The 25254-nt window shown below is 40.8% G+C and overlaps 1 protein-coding gene across 1 annotated transcript in view; it reads left to right on the plus strand.

The window, feature by feature from the left end:
- The window catches only part of LOC111966744 (protein diaphanous homolog 1), a 45956-nt gene extending 32468 nt beyond the window's left edge, over window positions 1-13488 (plus strand). Inside the window, exons 12-17 of the mRNA XM_023991644.2 lie at window positions 1894-2046; window positions 7168-7297; window positions 7403-7435; window positions 7839-7936; window positions 8300-8383; window positions 11550-13488. Coding sequence (XP_023847412.1) covers window positions 1894-2046; window positions 7168-7297; window positions 7403-7435; window positions 7839-7936; window positions 8300-8383; window positions 11550-11651 — 600 coding nt within the window. The 3' untranslated portion in view covers window positions 11652-13488. The remainder of the gene's footprint in view (window positions 1-1893; window positions 2047-7167; window positions 7298-7402; window positions 7436-7838; window positions 7937-8299; window positions 8384-11549) is intronic.
- The last annotated feature ends 11766 nt before the right edge of the window (window positions 13489-25254 follow it).

The raw sequence follows: 25254 nt of genomic DNA on the forward strand, positions 1-25254 counted from the left end.
TGTAACGGCGGTCCTCCTCCTCTTCATCCGAAGAGGAGGAGCAGGGATTGAACCAAGGTGCAGCGCGTTGAAATGACATAATTAATTTATTTAACAAGACAAAACGAACAAACACGAAAACGAACTATACTTGAAAATGATACAAAATAACAAAACGAAAGTAGACAGACCTGAACGACGAACTTACATACAACGTGAAGAACGAACTGAACAGGAACAGACTACATAAAATGAACAAACCGCAAACAGTCCCGTATGGTGCAAACATATACACAGACACAGGAGACAACCACCCACAAACAAACACTGTGAACAGCCTACCTAAATATGACTCTCAATTAGAGGAACGCCAAACACCTGCCTCCAATTGAGAGCCATACCAGGCAACCCTAAACCAACATAGAAACAGACAACATAGAATGCCCACCCAAACTCACGTCCTGACCAACTAACACACAAAACTAAACAGAAAACAGGTCAGGAACGTGACATTCATAGACAGTAGCAGTGTTAGTCACACATGATTATGGAATGGTGTGTGTACTGCATTCTGTGTGTGTACTGTATATTGCAGGATTATCCTAAAGATAATTATGTGAGATAATAACACCTGCCTGTGCCCTGCATTTATTTGTTGTTGGAGTTTTGGTTAGTCACACAGTCGGTTTGACTTCTATTACTATGGTACCTGGTCTGTACCTCTAAATCCAAATAGGAAATTTGTATCTGATAAGATCTTACTCCGATCTTCTGCTATGCAAGAAACTATTATTCTCAATTTTGCAGCATAGGGTGACAATTAATATTCTTGTTGCTGTCACGAGCCCAGCAGTTTGTATTTGTATGTCAGACCTATTCTTTGCACAATCAATTCAATTGGACAGTGCAGTTAGATTAACAAGAATTTAAGCTTTCTGCCAATATCAGATATGTCTATGTCCTGGGAAATTTTCTTGTTACTTACAACCTCATGCTAATCGCATTAGCCTATGTTAGCTCAACCGTCCCGTGGGGGACCCACCGATCCTGTAGAGGTTTTAAGTAACCGTCTGTTATTTGTAACCATACCAAATGTAACATATCATACGAATTAGAGTTCTCAGATTTACATTTACTATGTTATGTCTAGTCTGAGACCAGGCTGCAGTGAGAGGTTGCCCCCTTCAAAACCTGATTTGCATTCTTTGTATTTGCATTCTGCTCTATTAAGGCTTGAGGAGGTCACACTGGTGTGCTATGGGAAGTTACTTTGTAAAATTGAGCATATGGTTGGATGTTGTATCAGACACGCACCTTGCTAAGTGGATTTGTTTTTCCAGAGGGCTGCTCTGTCTCCCCACTACATCCCCTCCTCACCTTCCTCCTTACTTTACTAGCAGACCTGGAAATTCTGTGTTGTTGAGAGAGATTGCAAACAAAATCTAATACCTGTCCCATTTTTTTTTATACAGCTGCCATTCTATGAATATCGTGCAGTGTGCACCATGTTTCTTAGATATATATATAAGACACAATCGCTTGTGATAGGATGGTTAAATACTATGTAGTATGAATGATAACAAATAATATCTAATAATCTAAAAACCACAATGAAATGCATATGATGAAAATATAATTACTTTTGCAATGTAGAACAAGTCAATCTACTTGTTTACTTCAAAATACAAGCCTATCATTCAAAATAAATGTGTGCTATTGACATTTTGTCACGTATCTAGTCTGACTGCAAATTTACTTGAAAACCAAAAAGGATTTGGCCTGGGTTTACTCAACTCTCATAAGCTCATGAATCAGACAAAACAAGAGAGTCTGATTCAGACAAAAAGAGAGAGTGAGTATGCAGTTGGATTAGAGTGAAATGACTTCTCCTGAACCACCATCTTTGTCTTTCAGCTGATTAACCAGAAGATCAGGATGTGCACGCAGTTGTACAGCTCCAGGTCGTTCGTCTCCGTGCTGGAGTACCTGCTGGCCATCGGCAATTACCTCAACGAGAACGCAGGGAAGGGAAAGGCCAAGGGATTCCGCCTCTCCTCCTTAACTAAAGTAGGTTCTCCTCTCCTCTGCTGTCACCTGACCTTTGGTGGAGTGTCTAGCACTAGGCTAATAAAACTTCTCATTGATATACACAGACAGATCTCCCACCTTCTCTCTCCTTTCAATTTCTCCTCCTATCCATCCTCTGCCTGGTCAGCTGAGTCCAACTCAGGTTGGGTCATTACCCCTAGTGTGTCTAACTCTGACACGCAGGTAATTGTATCACCGCCTGGCTTCACAAATCAAATGGAACTTCTTGCCATGGCGCAGACGCTGGGCTGGTGGACATTGGACAAGTTGACCCTACAACCCTACAATTCACAGTGGGCAATGGCAGTCACTACTTCTTTCACCTTACTGGTCCTTGTCTTTAAATCTCAATATTGGTAGTCTTAGACTAGTCTTGTTTTGGATTAGACTCCTTGTTTATTAGATACATGGGTTTTTTATACATTTATCTGGGATCATTTTAGATCTCTCTGAACTATTAGAATAGGTCTTTCAGCGTAGTAGACGACTCCTTGGCAGTTTCTATAGATTGCCGCTGCTGTGCTGTACTGGTCCCCTGATGGGAAGATTTAATGGCACTTTGCCCCAGATTTAAAATGCTTCCTCTCTATCTAATAAGACTGGAGTCTCTTACTCCCAACGCCTCACATAGAAGGTTTGAAGGTGAAACAGAGAGGGCTAAATTGTTTGCACTGTGAGGGGACTCTGTGTTTTCAAATAAATGGCTGGACCTGGAAGTTGATACAGTAACTATAAGGTAAGAGAAAGCCATAGAGGTTGTTGTTGTTTATCTTCAAGTTGATGCTGCGTGCATCTCTTCTAGACTGGTCCTCAGGGAAGTGCCCTGGACCTCAAATTGGTAAACAACGTAACCTAGAAAAGACTATGGAATAAATCCCATCACAGGATTAGAGAGAGAGAGATGTCCCCTTTGCATTTCAATTAAGACAGAAGGCATAAGCCACTGTGGTGCAGCAAGGCTTGCATTTTAGAAAGATCATTAACATTTTATATAAATAGGTTGAATATGGATGCATTTTTATTGATTTATTTTCATTAATTTTCAGGAAACTTAACACTCCTCAAGTATTTTTTTCTTCACAGAAAAAGCTCCCCACTGTCTAAGTAAGGACACAACGTATTACGGTTCTAGTAAAGGTGATAATAACTCTGCATGTAATATGGAAGCCTTTATGATGTAATGTTTTTGTTATGATGTGATGCTTTTTGTTTTGATTTGTTTTCAAATCAAATTGATAACAAACACACAGCCATACCTGAGTAACAAAAGCATTAGCATTACCTTGAACAATAAGTTGACCTCGTCGAGTTAACGCAAATATGGAAGAGTCAAGGAAAACCTTGGATTGTTGATACATGCATCCAATAATACAAAGCAACATGCCTCAATATTATCACAGAGAGAAATTCATTTTTTTTGTGTTTAGGTTAACAGAAACGGTACATTGAGATCCTATTGTTTGAGTAGCCTTGGGGCAAGGCACTTACATTTGTACACGCAGCACACAAAAATGTGTGCATTTTTTTGCTCTGCTGTGCATCTCAAGGCACAGTAGTTGTGTGGCTCAGCCAGGACTCTGTGGCATAGGACTGCTGCAGGTGAACCAGCATGGCTGATCTCTCCTATTTCATTTTCTGGTGAAGGTCTCTGTGTAGATCGAAACAGCACAGTATGACTTTGTGCCGACAGACAGAGTCGCCTCGCTTCTAGTCCTTAGAAAACTATGCAGTATTTTGTTTTTGTATGTATTATTTCTTACATTGTTGGCCCGGAAAATCTTAAGTGTTATTACATACAGCCGGGAAGAAATATTGGATATCAGAGCGACGTCAACTTACCAACATTATGACCAGGAATATGACTTTCCCGAAGCAGATCCTTTGTTTGCACCACCACCCAGGGCATTTGATCTGATTCCAGAGGCCGACCCAAAACAACCTCGCCGCAGAAGACCTTCTGACCTTCTGGTCAGACTTCGGAGTCGTGCACACCACCCACTGCTTCCGAGTATATTACTCGCCAATGTCCAGTCTCTAGATAACAAGGTTGATGAAATTAGGGCAAGGGTTGCTTTCCAGAGAGACATCAGGGATTGTAATATACTCTGTTTCACATAAACACGGCTCTCGGGATATGTTGTCGGAGTCGGTACAGCCACCAGGGTTCTTTATGCGTCACGCCGACAGAAATAAACATCTCTCTGGGAAGAAGAAGGGCGGGGGGTGTATGCTTCATGATTAACGACTCATGGGGTAATCGTAACAATATACAGGAACTCAGGTCCTTTTGTTCACCTGACGTAGAATTCCTCATAATCAAATGCCGACCATATTATCTCCCAAGAGAATTCTCGTCGGTTAATGTCACAGCCGTATATATCCCCACTTTTGCCGATACCATGATGGCCCTCAAGGAACTTCACTGGACTCTATGCAAACTGGAAACCATATATCCTGAGGCTGCATTTATTGTAGCTGGGGATTTTAACAAAGCAAATTTGAGAACAAGGCTACCTAAATTCTATCAGCATATTGATTTCAGCACTCGTGCAGGGAATACACTGGATCACTGCTACTCTAACTTCCGCGATGCATATGAGGCCCTCCCCCGCCCTCCTTTCAGCAAATCTGACTACGACTCCATTTTGCTCCTCCCGTCCTATAGGCAGAAACTCAAACAGGATGTACCTGTGACAAGAACTATTTAACGCTGGTCTGACCAATCGGAATCCACGCTTCAAGATTGTTTCGATCACACGGACTGGGAAATGTTCCGGGTAGCCTCAAAGAATAATATCCATTTATACTCTGAATCGGTGAGTGAGTTTATAAAGAAGTGCATTGGAGACGTTGTACCCACTGTGACTATTAAAACCTACCCCAACCAGGGACCGTGGATAGATGGCGGCATTTGCGCAAAACTGAAAGCACGAACCACCGTATTTAACCATGGAAAGATGACTGGGAATATGGCTGAATACAAACAGTGTAGTTATTCCCTCCGAAAGGCAATCAAACAAGTGAAATGTCGGTAAAGGGACAAAGTGGAGTCACAATTCGATGGCTCAGACATAAGACGTACGTGGCAGGGTCTACAGGCAATCACAGACTACAAAAAGAAAGCCAGCCACGTCATGGACACCGATGTCTTACTTCCAAGACAAACTAAAAACCTTCTTTGCCCGCTTTGAGAATAATACAGTGTCACCGATGTGGCCCTCTACCAAGGCCTGCGAGCTCTACTTCTCCATGGCCGACGTGAGTAAGACATTTCAACGTGTTAACCATCGCAATGCTGCCGGCCTAGACGGCATCCCTAGCCACGTCCTCAGAGCATACGCAGACCAGCTGGCTGGTGTGTTTACGGACATATTCAATCTCTCTCTATCCCAGTCTGCTGTCCCCACATGCTTCAAGATGACCACCATTGTTCTTGTACCCAAGAAGGCAAAGGTAACTGAACTAAATGACTATCGCCCCGTAGCACTCATTCTGTCATCATGAAGTGTTTTGAGAGACTAGTCAAGGATCATATCACCTGCACCTTACCTGCCACCCTAGACCCACTTCAATTCGCATACCACTCCATACCGCCGGTCCACAGACAATGCAATCGCCGTCACACTGCATACTCCCCTATCCCATCTGGTCTAGAGAAATACCTATGTAGAAATGCTGTTCATTGACTACAGCTCAGCATTCAACACCATAGTACCCTCCAAGCTCATCATTAAGCTTGAGGCCCTGGGTCTCAACCCCGCCCTGTGCAATTGGGTCCTGGACTTCCTGACGGGCCACCCCCAGGTGGTGAAGTTAGGAAACAACATCTCCACTTCACTGATCCTCAACACTGGGGCCCGACAAGGGTGCATGCTCAGCCCCCTCCTGTACTCCCAGTTCACCCATGACTGCATGGTCATGCATGCCTCCAACTCAATCACCCAAGTTTCCAGACGACACAACAGTAGTAGGCTTGATCACCAACAATGGCGAGACAGCCTATAGGGAGGAGGTGAGGGCACTTGGAATGTGGTGTCAGGAAAACAAACTCTCACTCAAAGTGAACAAAACAAAGGAGATGATCGTGGACTTCAGGAAATAGCAGAGCGAGTACCCCCTATCCACATCGACAAGACAGCAGTGAAGAAGGTGGAAAGTTTTAAGTTCCTCGGCATACACATCACGGACAAACTGAAAACGTCCACCCACACAGACAATGTGGTGAAGAGGCGCAACAGCGCCTCTTCAACCTCAAGAGGCTGAAAAAATGTGGCTTGTCACCTAAAACCCTCACAGACTTTTACAGATGCACATTTGAGAGCATCCTATCAGGCTGCATCACCTCCTTTGTATGGCAACTGCACCACCCACAACCGCAAGGCTCTCCAGAAGGTGGTGCGGTCTGCACAACGCATCACCGTGGGCAAACTACCTGCCCTCCAGGACACCTACAGCACCTGAGGTCATCAAGGACAACAACAAAGATCATCAAGGACAACAACCACCCAAGCCACTGCCTGCCCCCCCCCCCCCCCCGCTACCCTGCAGAAGGCAAGGTCAGTACAGGTGCATCAAAGCTGGGACCGAGAGACTGAAAAATAGCTTCTATTTCAAGGCCATCAGACTGTTAAACAACCGTCACTAACACAGAAAGGCTGCTGCCTACATACAGACTTGAATTAATTGGCCACTTTAATAAATGGATCACTAGTCACTTTAATAATGCCTCTTTAATAATGTTTATATATCTTTCATTACTCATTCCATATGTGTATATACTGTATTTTTATACCATCTATTTCATCTTGCCTATTGCCGCTCAGTCATCACTCATCTATATATTTATATGTATATATTCTTATTCCATCCCTTTACTTAGATTTGTGTGTATTTGGTAGTTGTTGTTGAATTGTTAGATTACTTGTTAGATACTACTGCACTGTCAGAACTAGAAGCACAAGCATTTCACTACACTCGCAATAACATCTGCTAACCATGTGTATGTGACCAATAAAATTAATATTTGATTTATCGTAAACTGTTTTTATAATGGAGAACATGTCGCACCCCACCTTCCAATGTCCCTCTTCAACCCCACAGATCTCCCAGCTCCGTGGGATAGACAGGAAGTTCACCTTGCTGCATGCCCTTGTGGAGCAGATCATGTTGCACGAACCCAGCTTGGCCACTTTTCCACAAGAGTTGACGGAATTCGAAACTGTCCCTGGGGGTAAGTAATCAAGATTTTGGTCAAAGCCCTGAAAACCTGTACGTTGTTTCAATTGGAGCAGTTTAGGTAAACCAGTTAGGTATTTCTCTCTGTGTTTCTGATCAGCTTCCATTAAAGGCCTCACTGCTGAAGTGGACGGTGAGTCTACCACGTTTCCAAACCTGTCCAACAATGTCTCTGTAAAAAACAGGTGTTGCTCTTTACAGTGCTGAGATCTAATTATAGTGACTGTATTTTTTTATATACCTATGAATGATATTATCTAAGATAGGATGATCTAGCTAGTTCAAAGAGATGACTGGTTTGATGGCGCAATTAAATGTAAAGTGTGAAGACATGTAGGCCTAATATCAGCTTCATGTATAGACATTTATGATTACTTTTTGGCTGAAGAATTGTGTTGAATAGTTGCCATGAGTGCAGATCAGCCACTTGGCTTGATCCAGCAGCAGAAAGGAGAAAATAGGGATTTAAAGTAGAGAGTATTTGCTTCAGTGATCAGGTATGATGGATGATGGACATGATGTGTCATCCCCTCCAGTTCTCAAGAATGAGTTACAGAAGACCATTCAGTACAAGAAAACGTACAAGAGAAGAAACCAAGGCGATCAACACCCAAAGTTTTTCAAAGACCTGAAGGTAAGTTATTCTGATAGACATGTTCTTTCTTCTCAGTTCATATTTTCAGTTCTTTTTAGACAAACAGATATAAGATTAAGAGAAACACAAGAAAAACTTTGACACGCCGAATTAGCATCAGTCAGTTGCATTTCACCATCACATTATATCGCTAATTCACAGTGCTTATCTCAAGATGGGCACATCATAGGGAAGTTCATTTCTATTTGCCCGGTATACTGAGTGTTGCTTCATATTGCATTATTTTTCTCTTATGGTGTCTGCTGTCAGTTTGCAGTGTAAGTTTTGTGATGTAACAAAAAACCAGAAGGTATTCTGATATTATACATCAAATAATGTTCTCCTTTCTCCCTCTCACCCCAGATGGCGATTGAGAAGTACAACACCGATCTCTCCCTGCTGACAAAGAGGTCTGAGGAGATGAAGAAACTCTACACTGACATATTGGTAATCCCTGAGTTATTATTTTAATATGTCTGTTGTGCTGCCCCTCCAGAGATAAATGGTTCCTCTAGTCCTGAAATGTCGAGATGGCCCTTTTCCATTGTTTCAGCTTATCTATCTTTCCACTGTGGAGGGTGAAATGGGGATTGAGGAGGGTGTACACTACCGTTCAAAAGTTTGCGGTCACTTAGAAATGTCCTTGTTTTTGAAAGAAAAGCTAATTTTTGGTCCATTAAAATAACATCAAATTGATCATAAATACAGTGTAGACATTGTTAATGTTGTAAATGACTATTGTAGCTGGAAACGGCATATTTTTTTATGGAATATCTACATAGGCATACAGAGTCCCATTATCAGCAACCATCACTCCTGTGTTCCAATGGCACGTTGTATTAGCTAATCCAAGTTTTTCATTTTAAAAGGCTAATTGATCATTAGAAACCCCTTTTGCAATTATGTTAGCACAGCTGAAAACTGCTGTTCTGATTTAAAGAAGCAATAAAACTGGCCTTCTTTAGACTAGTTGAGTATCTGGAGCATCAGCATTTGTGGGTTCGATTACAGGCTCAAAATGGCCAGAAACAATGTCCTTTCTTCTGAAACTCGTCAGTATATTCTTGTTCTGAGAAATGAAGGCTATTCCATGCAAGAAATTGCCAGGAAACTGAAGATCTCGTACGACACTGTGAACTACTCCCTTCACAGAACAGCGCAATCTGTCACTAACCAGAATAGAAAGAGGAGTGGGAGGCCACGGTGCACAACTGAGCAAGAGGACAAGTACATTAGAGTGTCTAGTTTGAGAAACAGATGCCTCACAAGTCCTCAACTGGCAGCTTCATTAAAAAGTACCGGCAAAGCACCAGTCTCAACGTCAACAGTGAAGAGGCGACTCCGGGATGCTGGCCTTCTAGGCAGAGTTGCAAACAAAAAGCCATTTCTCAGACTGGCCAATAAAAATAAAATATTAGGATGGGCAAAAGAACACAGACACTGGACAGAGGAACTCTACCTAGAAGGCCAGCATCCCGGAGTCGCCTCTTCACTGTTGACGTTGAGACTGGTGCTTTGCCGGTACTTTTTAATGAAGCTGCCAGTTGAGGACTTGTGAGGCATCTGTTTCTCAAACTAGACACTCTAATGTACTTGTCATCTTGCTTAGTACACATACACTGTATTTCTGATCAAGTTGATGTTATTTTAATGGACAAAAACAAGGACATTTCTAACTGACCCCTAACTTTTGAACAGTAGTGTATATTTCAAAAAAAAAATTATTCAAGGTTACTTTGCAGCAGATGCTTAAACTTGATATATAATAGTTGGCATAGACCACAGACTGTCCCTATTAATACTGTAATACAACAGGAGGGTATTGGAGTCTGTCCCTATTTTACATTTTAGTCATTTAGCAGACAATCTTATCCAGAGCGACTTACAGGAGCAATTAGTGTTAAGTGACTTGCTCAAGGGCACATCAACAGGTTTCACCTAGTCAGCTCGGAGATTCAAACCAGCAGCCTTTCGGTTACTGGCCCAACCTCTTAACCACAAAGCTACTCCGACGCCCTATTAATACTGTAATACACAGGAGGGTATTAGAGTCTGTCCCTATTAATACTATAATACGTAGGAGGGTCTGTCCCTATTAATAATATAATACACAGGAGGGTATTAGAGTCTATCCCTAGTAATACTTTAATACACAGGATGGTATTAGAGTCTGTCTCTATTAATACTATAATACGTAGGAGGGTATTAGAGTCTGTCCCTATTAATAATATAATACACAGGAGGGTATTAGTCTGTCCCTATTAATACTATAATATGCACAAGGGTATTAGAGTCTGTCCCTATTAATACTACAATAAGCAGGAGGATATTAGAGTCTGTCGCTATTAATAATGTATACACAGGAGGGCATTAGAGGCTATCCCTATTAATACTATAATACACTGGATGTTATTAGATATCTAACGGAAGTGGTTTGTCTCTCAGATTCAGTCATAGACAAGATGACGTAGTGTCACTTATTGATACAGATAAGAAGATGCTTAGGGATTTTTACCAACTTAGTACACCTTTATTTTAGTGTGGTTTGGCATTAGCCTAGGTGCTGTTTCTGCCCAGTCAGAACAAAGTCAAACTCTTTTAGAACAATGTATTTTTAAAGAAAGTAACGGCCATTTTCCAACCTCCCCTATTTCCAGAAGGAGAATCCATCATCACAAAGAGTCCATCTGACTCTGCTGTGTTCTGGGTTTGAGTTGTGAGCCTTGACAGAGTGACGGGTGAGCTTTGACAGGGTGAGGGGTGAGCATTGCCAGGAAATTGTGATATAGTAGGTTCCACAATTAAATTCCTGTGCACTCCAAACTTTATCCTTCCCACCCTCTCGCACACACACGGACGCACTCACGCACACAAATAATGATGTGCTACAGCCTGAGCCAGCAGCAGCATAGAGAGGAGAGAGACAGAGAGCGCGAGAGAAAGAGAGAGAGGGAGAGAGAGAAGACTGACCCTGACACAGCTTATATCTGTGACATTATCAGAACCTTCTCTCTGCTCCCCAGGGGAACAAAATTGCTGCAGTCAGACACGGAACCAATGGTAGTAGCCTATACTGCATGGTTAAATTGCTCTCCCCGTGTTACTGTAACTTGGGCATGTTTATTTAGTGTGAAATGCATCAAAATACTTAAATTAGGTTAAATTCAGAGTTCCATATGTGCTGCAGTGTTGTTGGCTTAGCTTTTCTGATTAGTGGTGTGGTCATATATACTGTAGCAGTTGAGTCGTGTTTGACTGATATTAGATGTTACTCTTGAGCCACTGTTTTAATGACATACCCTTTGTATTAGCTGACCCTGTAGTGAGTTAAGTGTAGCCATGGATTCATGCCATGGCCACCCGTCTGTCTCATTGAAGATATTTAAGTCCAATAATTGCTTCCATGCTCACGCAGTTTATCAGCTCATTATTATAAATGGAGTTTGCAATGAACTGGACTTACGTTATGCTTCCCAATCGAACCAGGGACATCGGTTAACCCCAGGTATTAGACAAATGTATTATAACCTCTGAAAGAATGAAAGCAACTGAAGTGCTTTGGACTTGAGATGTCAAAAATAATAACTTGGGTCACTTGTCTTTTTTCTTGAAGGTTAAATTCGGAGAGCCGATGGATCAAGATTCTCAGGAGCTGTTTGGCTTGGTGTGCCAGTTTGTCAACGACTTCAAGGGGACACATGCTGAAATCAGATAACAATTTGCTGTCCTTGCGTGACTATCTATAAATCTTCAGCCAATCCAAACACAATTCAGTGCCTAATAGTTTGTGATTATGCACATACAAATACAAGTTTATTTACTTCAAATTGTAAAGAGACCGGGACTTCTTAGAAATTGCACTGATCAGTGACGTATAACATTAATGGCAACCTTGAAACCTTTAAGCGTCTTTGGGTCTTTGAAAAGCGCTATATAAAACATTATTATTAATATTATTATTGTTATTTGTGTGCACTAAGATGCCACACAAGCTGTGGTTTAATACTATGTTCAGGCAGCTAGACTTGGGGATTGCAATTTCAGTGGGAAAATATTAGAGTGTATAATGCTTTGCTGTAATTAAAAGGAATCTATATGGGATATATAACAGGTACTGTATATTGTTTGAAGACAGTAGACTGATAGTTGGTCGGGATTTATTGTGACAAATTGTCTGAAATCGATTGAAAAAATGTATTGAATTGAAGTTATGAGACAGTAGGGGGAATGCCTACTGGTTTGAATGGTGTCAGCAATGTTGATCTTGTATTATTTTGAACTTAACAACATGAATTGGGATATTTAGTGTATTATATACTGTAGGTAGATACCATTTAACAGAACAAGGCTATGTCAATAACTTAATTTGGACAAAAATTCTGATAGAAACTTATAGTCCCAAGCGCTCTACTTTCTGTCCACAGCTGTCTGTCTGATGACAAGGGAACCGAATCACAAAGAACACACATATAGTGGCCTCGCCAGCTGAAAATCGTCCATCTGATTACCCATTTTTCTCTGAACGTGCAGACATTCTTGCCTTGGTCGGGGACACACAGATTTTCTATTCCAGTACTCCAGTCAGGGATCCATGACCCTTCTCTGATTCTGGACAGCATCTGGTGCTTTTTGCCATCTGAAATTGATATTTTTTCCCCCTCGTCCTTCCCTCACTTGCAATTGGTGCAGCAGCAGCAAAATGGGTGCTGTTAGCAACTGCTTGAGAGAGAGAGAGAGAGATTACAGAAAATATTTGTTTAAATTTGGCTTTCATTCAGAAGATGACTTATTACTTCAATGATATTACATATTTACCAAAACTGGGTTCTTTTTTTCTCATTTCTGAAACAAATTTAAATCTGATTTGATTAAGAGAAAAGATAGAAGAGCAGAGGCCGTTGTCCAGGGGTAATGCTCCCGGCTTAGACACATGTCCACTCCTCTCCCCACTGGATGATTGGGTTCCATCCCCGCTCCAACCCTTTAATCTGTTTCTACCAACTGCCTGTAACCCCTCTGATTTCTTCCATGTCAAAATAAACAAAAAAGGCCATTCAAACTATACTAAACAAAATTTGAGAGAAATAAGCTTTCAATGCTTATGGAAAATTTCTGGGATCTTTTATTTCAGCTCATTAATCATTGGACCAACACTTTACATTGTCTTTATATTTTTGTTCAGTATATTTTCAGTATGAATGAGGTTGATGCACTGCAACTAAAGCTTGACCATGTTTCAGCGTGTGAGGACCTAGAAACCTACAGTCAATGAAAATATTGTGTGATAGTTTCTCATAAATGATGCCCTATATTCCTACTACCCATCTGTGCTTGCTATGCTACAATTTAATTTAATTGACTACACTTTTCCTGTCACATGCTTGATTCTTGAGGCATCAAATACTAGCCATGTCAAGTGTGAAACTTCAAAGCCCCGTTTATACCTGATGCTAACATTGGTCCTTTGTCCTGATCTTGTTTATATTCTGATTTAAGCCCACATTTCCAGAAATGTGTCTACACATGGTATTAAAATGTGTCCGTTATCTGTCCACTGTGTCTGCATTGTGGCCAGATTTCCTGGTCCCTTCCTTTATGCAAATGGTTTCACAGCTATTCTTTCAAAATAATGTTTATTCATTGTAAGACACTTATATTGATGTAATAAGCCAATGGTGCCACCTGTCAATGACTTTAGAGGGCAAAATATTTATGATTTAGATGGTTTCTCGGTCCAGATCTTGTAAGATATCCAGACACAATGCGTGCCTGACTACCTCCGGAGGTGGTCAGGAAGATCTGATCACAATCAGATCACAATGTGTCTTTTAATCATCTACACTTGATCAGGACAATGGATGCAAGTTAGAACCAGGGTTAAACAGGGTTTCTGATACAAATATGTATACGACACCTTGACTCCACTATCACTCCATGTTATAAACAGCTATAGTAGGTGATGTGTTTAACCTACAGTTGAAGTCGGAAGTTTACATCCACCTTAGCTAAATAAATTTAAACTTTCACAATTCCTGAAATTTTTATCCTAGTAAAAATTCCCTGTCTTAGGTCAGTTAGGATCACCACTTTATTTTAAGAATGTGAAATGTCAGAATAATAGTATAGAGAATTATTTATTTCAGCTTTTGTTTCTTTCATCACATTCCCAGTGGGTCAGAAGTTTACATACACTCAATTAGTATTTGATAGCATTGCCTTTAAATTGTTTAACTTGGGTCAAATGTTTGGGGTAGCCTTCCACAAGCTTCCCACAATAAGTTGGGTGAATTTTGGCCCATTCCTCCTGACAGAGCTGATGTAACGGAGTCAGGTTTGTATGCCTACTTGCTCGCACATGCTTTTTCAGTTCTGCCGTCAAATTTTCTATGGGATTGAGGTCAGGGTTTTGTGATGGCCACTCCAATACCTTGACTTTGTTGTCCTTAAGCCATTTTGCCACCACAACTTTGGAAGTATGCTTGGGGTCATTGTCTATTTGGAAGACCCATTTGCGACCAAGCTTTAACTTCATGACTGATGTCTTGAGATGTTGCTTCAATATATTCACATAATTTTCCTACCTCATGCCATCTATTTTGTGAAGTGCACCAGTCCCTCATGCTGCAAAGCACCGCCACAACATGATGCTGCCCCCCCTGTGCTTCACGGTTGGGATGGTGTTCTTCGGCTTGCAAACCTCCCCCTTTTTCCTCCAAACATAACGATGGTCATTATGGCCAAACAGTTGTATTTTTGTTTCATCAGACCAGAGGACATTTCCAAAAAGTACGATCTTTGTCCCCATGTGCAGTTGCAAACCATTGTCTGGCCTTTTTTATGCCGGTTTTGGAGCAGTGGCTTCTTCCTTGCTGAGCGGCCTTTCAGGTTATGTCGATATAGGACTCGTTTTACTGTGGATATAGATACTTTGGTACCTGTTTCCTCCAGCATCTTCACAAGGTCATTTGCTGTTGTTCTGGGGTTGATTTGCACTTTTCGCACCAAAGTACGCTCATCTCTACGAGACGGAATGCGTCTCCTTCCTGAGCGGCATGACGCCTGCGTCGCCTCATGGGGTTTATACTTGCATACTATTGTTTGTGGTACCTTCAGGCATTTGGAAATTGCTCCCAAGGATGAACCAGACTTGTGGAGGTCTACAATTTTTTTTCTGAGGTCTTGGCTGATTTCTTTTGATTTTCCCATGATGTCAATCAGAGGCATTGAGTTTGAAGGTAGGCCTTGAAATACATCCACAGGTATGCCTCCAATTGACTCAAATGATGTCAATTAGCCTATCAGAAGCTTCTAAAGCCATGATGTCATTTTCTGAAATTTTCCAAGCTGTTTAAAGGCACAGTCAACTTTGTGTATGTAAACTTCTGACCCACTGGAATTGTGATACAGTGAATTATAAGTTAAATAATCTGTCTGTAAACAATTGTTGGAAAAATTACTTTTGTCATGCATAAAGTAGATGTCCTAACCGACTTGCCAAAACTATAGTTTGTTAATAAGAAATTTGTTGAGTGGTTGTAAAACGAGTTTTAATGACTCCAACCTAAGTGTATGTAAACTTCCGACTTCAACTGTATATGTTAGATTTGAGTGTATCTGGCAAACAGCTCTAGTGCTCTGATTTAACTACTAAGTCCACAGTCTGTTAACAATCACTCTATTCAGATAAATATCTAAAAGTAATATAACTTTTATTTAGACAAGGAAATTATACTCTTTAGTATTTCAGACTAGTCTGGTTCCACTCCTGTGAGCAACATCCAATCAATAGTATTTCCGTTTCCTATGGAAACTATGAATCCTTTGAATTAGGACAATAATAACTTTTGATCATTACCAACACTCCCCTCCATATGTTTTTGGACAGTGAAGCTAAACAAAAATATTTGTCTCTATGCTCCAGAACTTTAGATTTGAGCATTAAGATGGCCAAAACATAACACAAAATACAACCAAAACAAACTGAAAATTCATCCAATGAGTTTGTAGAGTCACAAGTTTGAGGTAGTCGTTGTGTGCAAGGGATATGGAACCAAATACTAAACTTTGGACTACTTGATGCATTTGGAAAGTATTCAGACCCCTTGACCTTGTCCACATTTTGTTACACTACAGTCTTATTCTAAAATTGATTACAAAAATAAAATTCCCTCATCAATCTACACACAATACCCCATAATGACAAAGCAAAAACAGGTATTTAGAAATTTTTGCAAATTTGTAAAACATAAACAACTGAAATATTACTTTTACATAAGTATTTAGACTCTTTACTTAGTACTTTGTTGAAGCAACTTTGGCAGCGATTACAGCCTCTAGTCTTTTTGGGTATTGCGCTACACGCTTGGCACACCTGTATTTGGGTAGTTTCTCCCATTCCTCTTTGCAGATCCTGTCAAGCTCTGTAAGGTTGGATGGGGAGCGTCGCTGCACAGCTATTTTCAAGTCCGGGCTCTGGCTGGGCCATTCAGAAACTTTTCCCGAAGCCACACCTTTGTTGTCTTGGCTGTGTACTTAGGGTCGTCCTGTTGGAAGGTGAACCTTCGCCCCAGTCTGAGGTCCTGAGCGCTCTGGAGCTGAGAGTCTTTAGGTGCCTTTTGGCAAACTCCAAGCGGGCTGTCATGTTCCTTTTACTGAGCAGTGCCTTCCGCCTAGCCACTCTACCATAAAGGCCTGATTGGTGGAGTGCTGGAGAGATGATTGTCCTTCTGGAAGGTTCTCCCATCTCCACAGAGGAACTCAAGAGCTCTGTCAGAGTGACCATCGGGTTCTTGGTCACCTCCCTGACCAAGGCCCTTCTCCCCTGATTGCTCAGTTTGGCCGGGCGGCCAGCTCTAGAAGGAGTCTGAGTGGTTCCAAACTTCTTCCATTTAAGAATGATGGAGGCCATTGTGTTCTTGGGAACCTTCAATGCTGCAGAAATGTTTTGGTACCCTTCCCGAGCTCTGTGCCTCGACATAATCCTGTCTTGGAGCTCTACAGACAATTCCTTCGACCTCATGGCTTGGTTTTTGCTCTGACATGCACTGTCAACTGTGGGACCTTATATAGACAAGTGTGTGCATTTCCAAATCATGTCTAATCAATTGAATTTACCATAGGTGGACTACAATCAAGTTGTAGAAACATCTCAAGGATGATCAATGGAAACAGGACGCACCTGAGCTCAATTTCGAGTCTCATAGCAAAGGGTTTGAATTCTTTTGTAAATAAGTTATTTCTACAAACCTATTTTCGCTTTGTCATTATGGGCTATTGTGTGTAGATTGCTGATGAAAAAAACATATTTAATCAATTTTAGAATAAGGCTATAACGTAACAAAATGTGGAAAAAGTCCAGGGGTCTGAATACTTTCCGAAGACACTAAGTGAATTTGTCCAAATACTTATGACTTGTTCACATAGTGAGAACTAAAACCATAAAGTGCTTATATTTATAAACAGTAAAACAGATATGTATGAAAACAACCTTAAATAAAAGGTGACATTCAATACCATTGCCTCATATAAAACATTTGATCTCAAATCCAAAATGCTGGAGTATAGAGACAAATTTAAGACTTTAGCTTCACTGTCCAAATCAAATCAAAGTTTATTTGTCACGTGCGCCGAATACAACAGGTGTAGACCTTACAGTGAAATACTTACTTACAGGCTCTAACCAATAGTGCGGGAAAAAAGGTGTGTGTGTGTGTAGGTAAGTAAAGAAATAAAACAACAGTAAAAAGACATTTGAAAATAACAGTAGCAAGGCTATATACAGACCCTGGTTAGTCAAGCTTATTGAGGTAGTATGTACATGTAGGTATGGTTAAAGTGACTATGCATATATGATGAACAGAGAGTAGCAGTAGCGTAAAAAGAGGGGTTGGCGGGTGGTGGGACACAATGCAGATAGCGGTTAGCCAATGTGCAGGGCACTGGTTGATCGGGCCAATTGAGGTAGTATGTACATGAATGTATAGTTAAAGTGACTATGCATATATGATAAAACAGAGAGTAGCAGCAGTGTAAAAGAGGGGTTGGGGGGGGGGCACACAATGCAAATAGTCCAGGTTGGTTACCTGTTCAAAAGCCTTATGGCTTGGGGGTAAAAACTGTTGAGACGCCTTTTTGTCCTAGACTTGGCACTCCGGTACCGCTTGCCATGCGATAGTAGAGAGAACAGTCTATGACTGGGGTGGCTGGGGTCTTTGACAATTTTTAGGGCCTTCCTCTGACACCGCCTGGTGTCGAGGTCCTGGAGGGGAGTGCATGTACTGTAGACTACTTTAAATGTTTTGTTAACAACACAGACAGAAGGAAGTATGAGCTAAAGTTTGATTATATAGACCTCTGTGAAATAGATGCATGTTATGAAAGGCACTTAAAATTAAGATCATTTCATTGGTCACTTGCACACAAGGTCCAACCAAAATTTCGCAATTTCTCTTTGGGGGCTTATGTCAAATTTAAGTGATTTTTTTTATTTTTACATTGTATAGAAGTATGGACTCATAGCTGCGTAATGATATATCATACACTACAGTTGGAGAAATATATGGGAAAGCAATGCTACATTAAAAGTTGATAATCTTGTATACCCAATTTTGAGAAAAAGCCTTTCAAAGTTTTAACTTCTTTGTCTACACCCATTCAATATCATTCACACCCTCTTAAGTCTTAGCCCCACCCATCTCTTTAAGGATTTACATGGGGACACCTGTCTGTTTATGGCCTTGTGCTAAACTGAGTGAAAGTGGTGAAAGTAGTAGGCTACAATAAGGAATAACTCCAGGTTAAAATAAATCTTATCTAATCTTTGGCCTATATCTTAACCTGACTTTGGTGCAGGGCATGTTGGTCTTCACATTATTGTCTCTGGTAAACACACACTATATCAAACCAATTCAAATCAAAGGGAAGTTTATTTGTCACATGCAAAGGATACAGCAGGTGTAAACGGTACAGTGGAATGCTTACATGCAGCTTATGTAGCCTGTCTGGCTACTTTTCTGCATTGTGTTCTGGTATATTGGTAACGAACAGAACTCTGGGCACTTGTTGCTGGTTTCTGGTATTTCATTTATCTGGATTGGATGAAATAAATGCAATACAATACAATGAATGGTGAGCTTCTCAATGATGCACACAGTGCACACCTATTCTCAGTAGAATCAAAACAGACTCAGATACTGAACATTCAAGGGATCCACATATTTCTGTGAAATATGATTACTCCAAAGTAATTATGTTCTAGATGCTATAAAAGCTCTGAATTATAAAAATATATATGTTTTTGTGTCGAACAATTCACATTACAAAAGACCACCGGCTATACTATAAACAGTGACAAACTAGCCACATATGTATGCAATAGACATAGCCATTCAACTGTAGACCTACATACCTGGATTGGATTAAATAAATGTAATATAATTAATGGTGAGATTCTCAATGCTGTACACAGTGCACCCTAATGTGAGGAAAGGTAAAGTGAGCAAGTGCCAGCACGAGGGAAGCTACGTTACAGACAGCCTGCTAGCATGTACTGTAGCTAGCTAGCCTAACATTGCACCACTCGGTAGAAAACGATTTTAGCACAATAATATTTGATCACAAAAGGTTCGCTAGCAACAAAACAAGTTTCACTTGTTCGAAACGTTTATACTACATGTACAGGGTAAACTCCTGTATAGCAAAGCCACAACAGAACACAAAAAAATACATGAATTGCACTATAATGGCGACAAACGCTGCCCACAAACTGTTAGGGGTTACATAAAGCTTTCCCAACAGAGCTTTCTTTTCAGCACCATAGAGTTAATCCTTACCACCGCTACACCTGCCTATCAGCAGAGTCTTGTCTGGCAGCGAAACATTTCATTCAGCCTCATTTACTGCATAAAAAAAAAACATTGTTGATGTGGCTGACTTGCTTACACAAATGTGATTTCTACTGACAATTGAGATGTACAAACTATGGCATAAGGGGACGAAGAGCGGATCCGTAATTTTGACTAAGACATTAATGAGCGCGCTAGGATGGACTTAGTGAATATAACAATTTGTTCAGCACTTTTGAAATGTACAGCAACTGAATCAAGAACATAGGCTGTTCTTACAGTATTCTCCCTGTACACCAAGTCAGAACCGTAGGATAAATAAAGGAGGTATACAGTATAAGCAGACAATGAAAGCTCTTACAATATTCAATCATTACATTTCTCTAAAACAGGCTATAGGCTACATGTGCACCACCAAGTCAGAACAGTAGGCCAAGGACCAAATTATCAGGGTGAGGCACATGGGCTACTAACAGCTTACCACACAACATACACTTAGGATTACATTCTTAGCTACAGTATACATATCTCCCTGCATATTACATAATTTATGCAGCAGCATACAATGCATTTTTGGACTGTGCTGTGTTCACTTGAACAGGAAGGTGGAGTGGTGGTCCTTCTTGTGGGCAAATTTTGTCATCAAACTTTGTCATCAAAGTCTTCCATTCTCAGGATTTATGGTGCTTTCAAGACAACAGGGACTCAGAAAAAAACAAGGTTGAATCATGACATCAGTGAGCTTCAGGTCCAAGAGTTCCCGACTTGGAATTACGAGTTGGATGACCATTCAAAAGTTCCCAGTTGTCTTGAACTCACTGAAGTCTGAGATTTCCCAGTTCCGAGTTTCTAGATGTTTTGAACGAGGCTGAAGTCATGCTGGCTTGACAGCATGGCCAATTTATTCAACCTTTTCTGGCCATTGGTGTTGCATGTGAATGTTTATCCTTTCAAGCTTGGAAAATAGACCCTTAAACCCAGACTTGGACCACACACCCACTCCCCTTAATAGCAGGCTAGTGATTGCTTTGCAACGCTTGCAGTTAGCCATGGATTCCTTCCAAAACACTAATTGTTGAATTTGCGATTTCCAACTTGTTGTGTAATGTTTATCTCCACCGGCCGATGAACACCAATACATTTTATCTATAGTTTCTCCTCATCTGACAAGGATTGAAAAGGATTTGCCAGTAGATTGTCGACTTGATTCATGATGATGACTGCTAGCTTGCTAGCTAAGATTTTGAAAGTGTGATGCTGACATGATCAGTCCAATCAAAGTTACGGTAGATATAATGTGATTTGACCTAATGTTATCTGTGGCCGTTTTACCTTATCTGTGGCCTTCTTGGATGTGCACTTCTAATGTAAATCCATGGCAGCACCCAAGGGGCTTGAATTTTTGAGCTCTCCCCGTAGATTTTGCGGTGACGTAGTGTCCCCAAGAGTGACAGGACACTGAGCCAATCATGGCGCAGCTGAGAGAACATTACCAACCCCTAAGCTCCGTATTTTCCGCTGGCTGCCCCACTCCCACAGAAAGCACCTGCATTTTGGAGCTGCCTTACTCAAGGAAGCAAGAAAGAGACCATGTTTGTATGCGGCTTTATTAACTGAAATGTATATATATTTACATTGTTTGCAAACTGATATGTGACACGTATTAATGCCAAAATAACATTAAAAAAATATATACTTTTTAAATTGTATTTTTTATTTAAACAGGTGGGGCTCAAAACAAATCGGGCTCTGCCCCACCTGCCCTGAATGACAGGTTACCACTGATCAGCGGTAAAATAGCTGAGCAGCAGGATGAATATAATAAATAGTAGCAGCAATACGGTGTGTCTATGTGTGTGCGTGTGAGAGAGAGAGTGTTAGGAGAGTCATGTGAGTGTGCATTATCAGTGCAGATCGTCCGAGGGTGAAGGTAGACAGCCATTGATTAGCTGTTCAGCAGTCTTACTGTAGTGATGAACTAGGTCGTCTGCATCATGCATCAACAATCGGATCTGTATTCTGAGAGCCTGTTTCTGTCATGCCCCCGACTTTGGTGCAGGGCATGTGATGTCCATGGCCTCTTCATCGCAAAACTCTTGATCTGTGCCAGCAGCCTGAAGTACCGAGTCAGGTGTTGTTGCCAGTCATAACTTTCCACCAGCACTGTACCGTCCACCAGTCCAACCAGCTGTGGGATGTTGACCCCACGCCAGCAATTTCTGACAAAGTGTTCACTCTGGTCTTTCTGAAGCATTACTTGATGAGTCCGAAGCACCAGTCCGGGGCAAACTTGGTATGGCCAGCAATCAGAAAGTGGAGGTCCAGACTGTGGTGGAGCTTGTGCATGGTCTGCCAGGCACAATACCACATCACAAACTTTTTGTTGTTTTGGCCACTGCAGTTATCACAATTTGGTGAAGAAATGGTGCACGTAGTTGATGACTGCACTGCTGCCTTTGCTGGCTGACATGCCTTCATCTATCAAGTAGTTGACTTGTTGTGGTATTCCTTCACAGCAGACGCCAAACAAGCCACCCTAGCGTGGAGTTAAAAAGTAGACGGTAACTGGCTGCAGAGGGTCAGAAGGATAGTGCAAGGTTTCCCAAACTCGGCCCTGGGGCCCTCCTGGGTCCACTTTTTTGTTTTTGCCTTAGCACTACACAACTGATTCAAATAACCAATTCATCATCAAGTTTTGATTATTTGAATCAGCTGTGTAATGCTAGGGGAAAAAGCGTTCAGTTTTGTTTAGACATATAGCTAACTAAAGTTCATGAACCACAATACCAACCCATATCTTTACATACACTGTAAATAAAATAAAATTGTATTGGTTTTGTACACATATTTTGCAGATGTCATTGCAGGTACAGCAAAATGCTTATGTTTCTAGCTCCAACATTGCAGTACACCTAACAATACACACAAATCCCAAAAATGTAAAGAAAAAAATGAAGAAATATCAGAACCAGCAATGTCAGTGTCCGGAATATACAGTATATAGAGTGCCTTCAGAAAGTATTCATATCCCTTGACTTTTCCACATTTTATTGTGTTATAGCCTGAATTCAAAATTGATTAAATTCATTTTTTCTCACCCATTTACACACAATACTGTATAATGTCAAAGTGAAAAGATGTTTTTAGACATTTTAGCAAATTTATTGAAAATGAAATACAGAAATATCTCATTTACATAAGTATTCACAACTCTGAGTCAATACATGTTAAAATCACCTTTAAGCTCGGTCAAATTGGTGGTTGATCATTGCTAGACAGCCATTTTCAGGTCTTGCCATAGATTTTCAAGACAATTTATGTCCAAACTGTAACTAGGACACTCTATAACATTCTATGTCGTCTTGGTAAGCAACTATTGTCCTGCTGATAGGTTCATTTGTCTCCCAGTGTCTGTTGGAAATCAGACTGAACCAGGTTTTCCTCTAGGATTTTGCCTGTGCTTAACTCTTTTCCATGTATTGTTATGCAAAAAAACTCCCTAATCCTTGCCGATGACAAGCATACCCATAACCAATGTTCCCTCAATTTCTTTTGTCACTGATCAAATTTCACGTCTGCTGAGTGCAAACTTGAGTGTTGTGAAAATCCTTCCAGTATGCGTTTATTGTGAAAACTGAGACTGTACCCGTTTTAAGTTCCATATATGTTTGTCGTTGTTGTACTTTTACCCCTTTTTCTCCCCAATTGGTATTTACAGTTTTGTCCCATTTTCTTTATTTTATAAATGTGTAAACATTTCTGTAACGTAACAAAATGAGAAAAAATCAAGGGGTCTGAATATTTTCCAAATGCACTGTAGTAATACGCTCTAAACCGCTCTGGTGACAAACTTTGCTGCCCTCTTTCCAATCATCCACATGGCTGGGAGAACCTATTCAAGTAAGTAAATACATTTCATTTTTTTTTTTTTTTTTAACGATGTATTATTAGCTAACTAGCTACAGTGAGCTGCTAACATAGCTAACTAGCTATCGAGCCAACTTTACATAATGTATAGCTAGCTAGCTAAGTGAATGAAATATCACCAGCTACCTAACTTTATATTAGCTAGCTATCTTGATGTATTTATCATTATAAAAACTCCAAGTTCATTTGTAGGTAGCTAGCTAACAGCCATGGAGGAGGGTGAAAGGATCAAAGTGAGAGAGTAGGGTATTCGATAGAGCAGGTACTTTTGTATTGTTCCAGTCCCTAGAAGTGAGGACAGAGATAATAGTAACATAATATTCAGTGTTGTCTAATTTGAGCATAATGAATTCTGTTTCTTGTGATGTTTTCTGTCCTCAGATACAGAGAGCTGTGAAAGCCTGTCTGCAGATGAATAGGTCCCAATGAAGAGCAGTGGTTCTCAGTCCTGGTCCTGAGGACTCAAAGGGGTGCACATTTTTGTTTTTGCCTTATCACTACACAGCTGATTCAAATGATCAACTCATCATCAAGCTTCAAGTAGTATTTATGTATTAATTTGTGATGCGATCCTTGATATGATCCTGCTGTTCTCACATGCTACACATGCACATACTGTATGTGTGCACATGCATCTATCTATCCAATGTTACACAGAACCCAAACCGGCTGCACGCGTGCGCCATCGTGCGCTATTGTGCATACATTTATTTTGTCCCCCTACACCAAACGCGATTACGACATGCAGGTTCAAATATTTTTTTAAACTCTGAACCAATGACATTAATTTGGGGACAGGTCGAAAAGCATTAAACATATATGGCAATTTAGCTAGTTAGCTTGCACTTGCTAGCTAATGTGTCCTATTTAGCTAGCTTGCTGTTGCTAGCTAATTTGTCCTGGGATATAAACATTGAGTTGTTATTTTACCTGAAATGCACAAGGTCCTCTACTCCGACAATTAATCCACACATAAAACGGCCAACCGAATCGTTTCTAGTCATCTCTCCTCCTTCCAGGCTTTTTCATCTTTGAACTTATATGGTGATCGGCATCTAAACTTTTATAGTATTACCACGACGACTGGCAAAAAAGTTAATCTTTCAATCACCCACGTGGGTATAACCAATGAGGAGATGGCACGTGGGTACCTGCTTCTATAAACCAATGAGGAGATGGGAGAGGCAGGACTTGCAGCGCGATCTGCGTCAGAAATAGAAAGGAGTTCTATTTTAGCCCTTGGCATCGCAGAAGCTCGTTGGCGCGCGCGAGCAGTGTGGGTGCAATAATTGAATAACATGGATTTCTAAATTTATTTTGCAACGCACGCGACGTGTCCGGTCTGGTCAGCATGTTATCATGATTTGTTATGAGATATTATACTTTAGTAATCCACAATGACCTGGTGATGTAAAAGACTAATAATAACATTATCTTCCATATTCCTACAGATACCTTGCAGTTAGAGATTCCTTTAAAACGATTGCATACAGTTACCATGTAGGGCACTGCAAGGTTGGGTTACCAGGGCCATCTGGGACTGCCTCC

The sequence above is a fragment of the Salvelinus sp. IW2-2015 genome, linkage group LG7 (assembly GCF_002910315.2).
Source record: "Salvelinus sp. IW2-2015 linkage group LG7, ASM291031v2, whole genome shotgun sequence".
Taxonomy (NCBI): Eukaryota; Metazoa; Chordata; class Actinopteri; order Salmoniformes; family Salmonidae; genus Salvelinus; species Salvelinus sp. IW2-2015.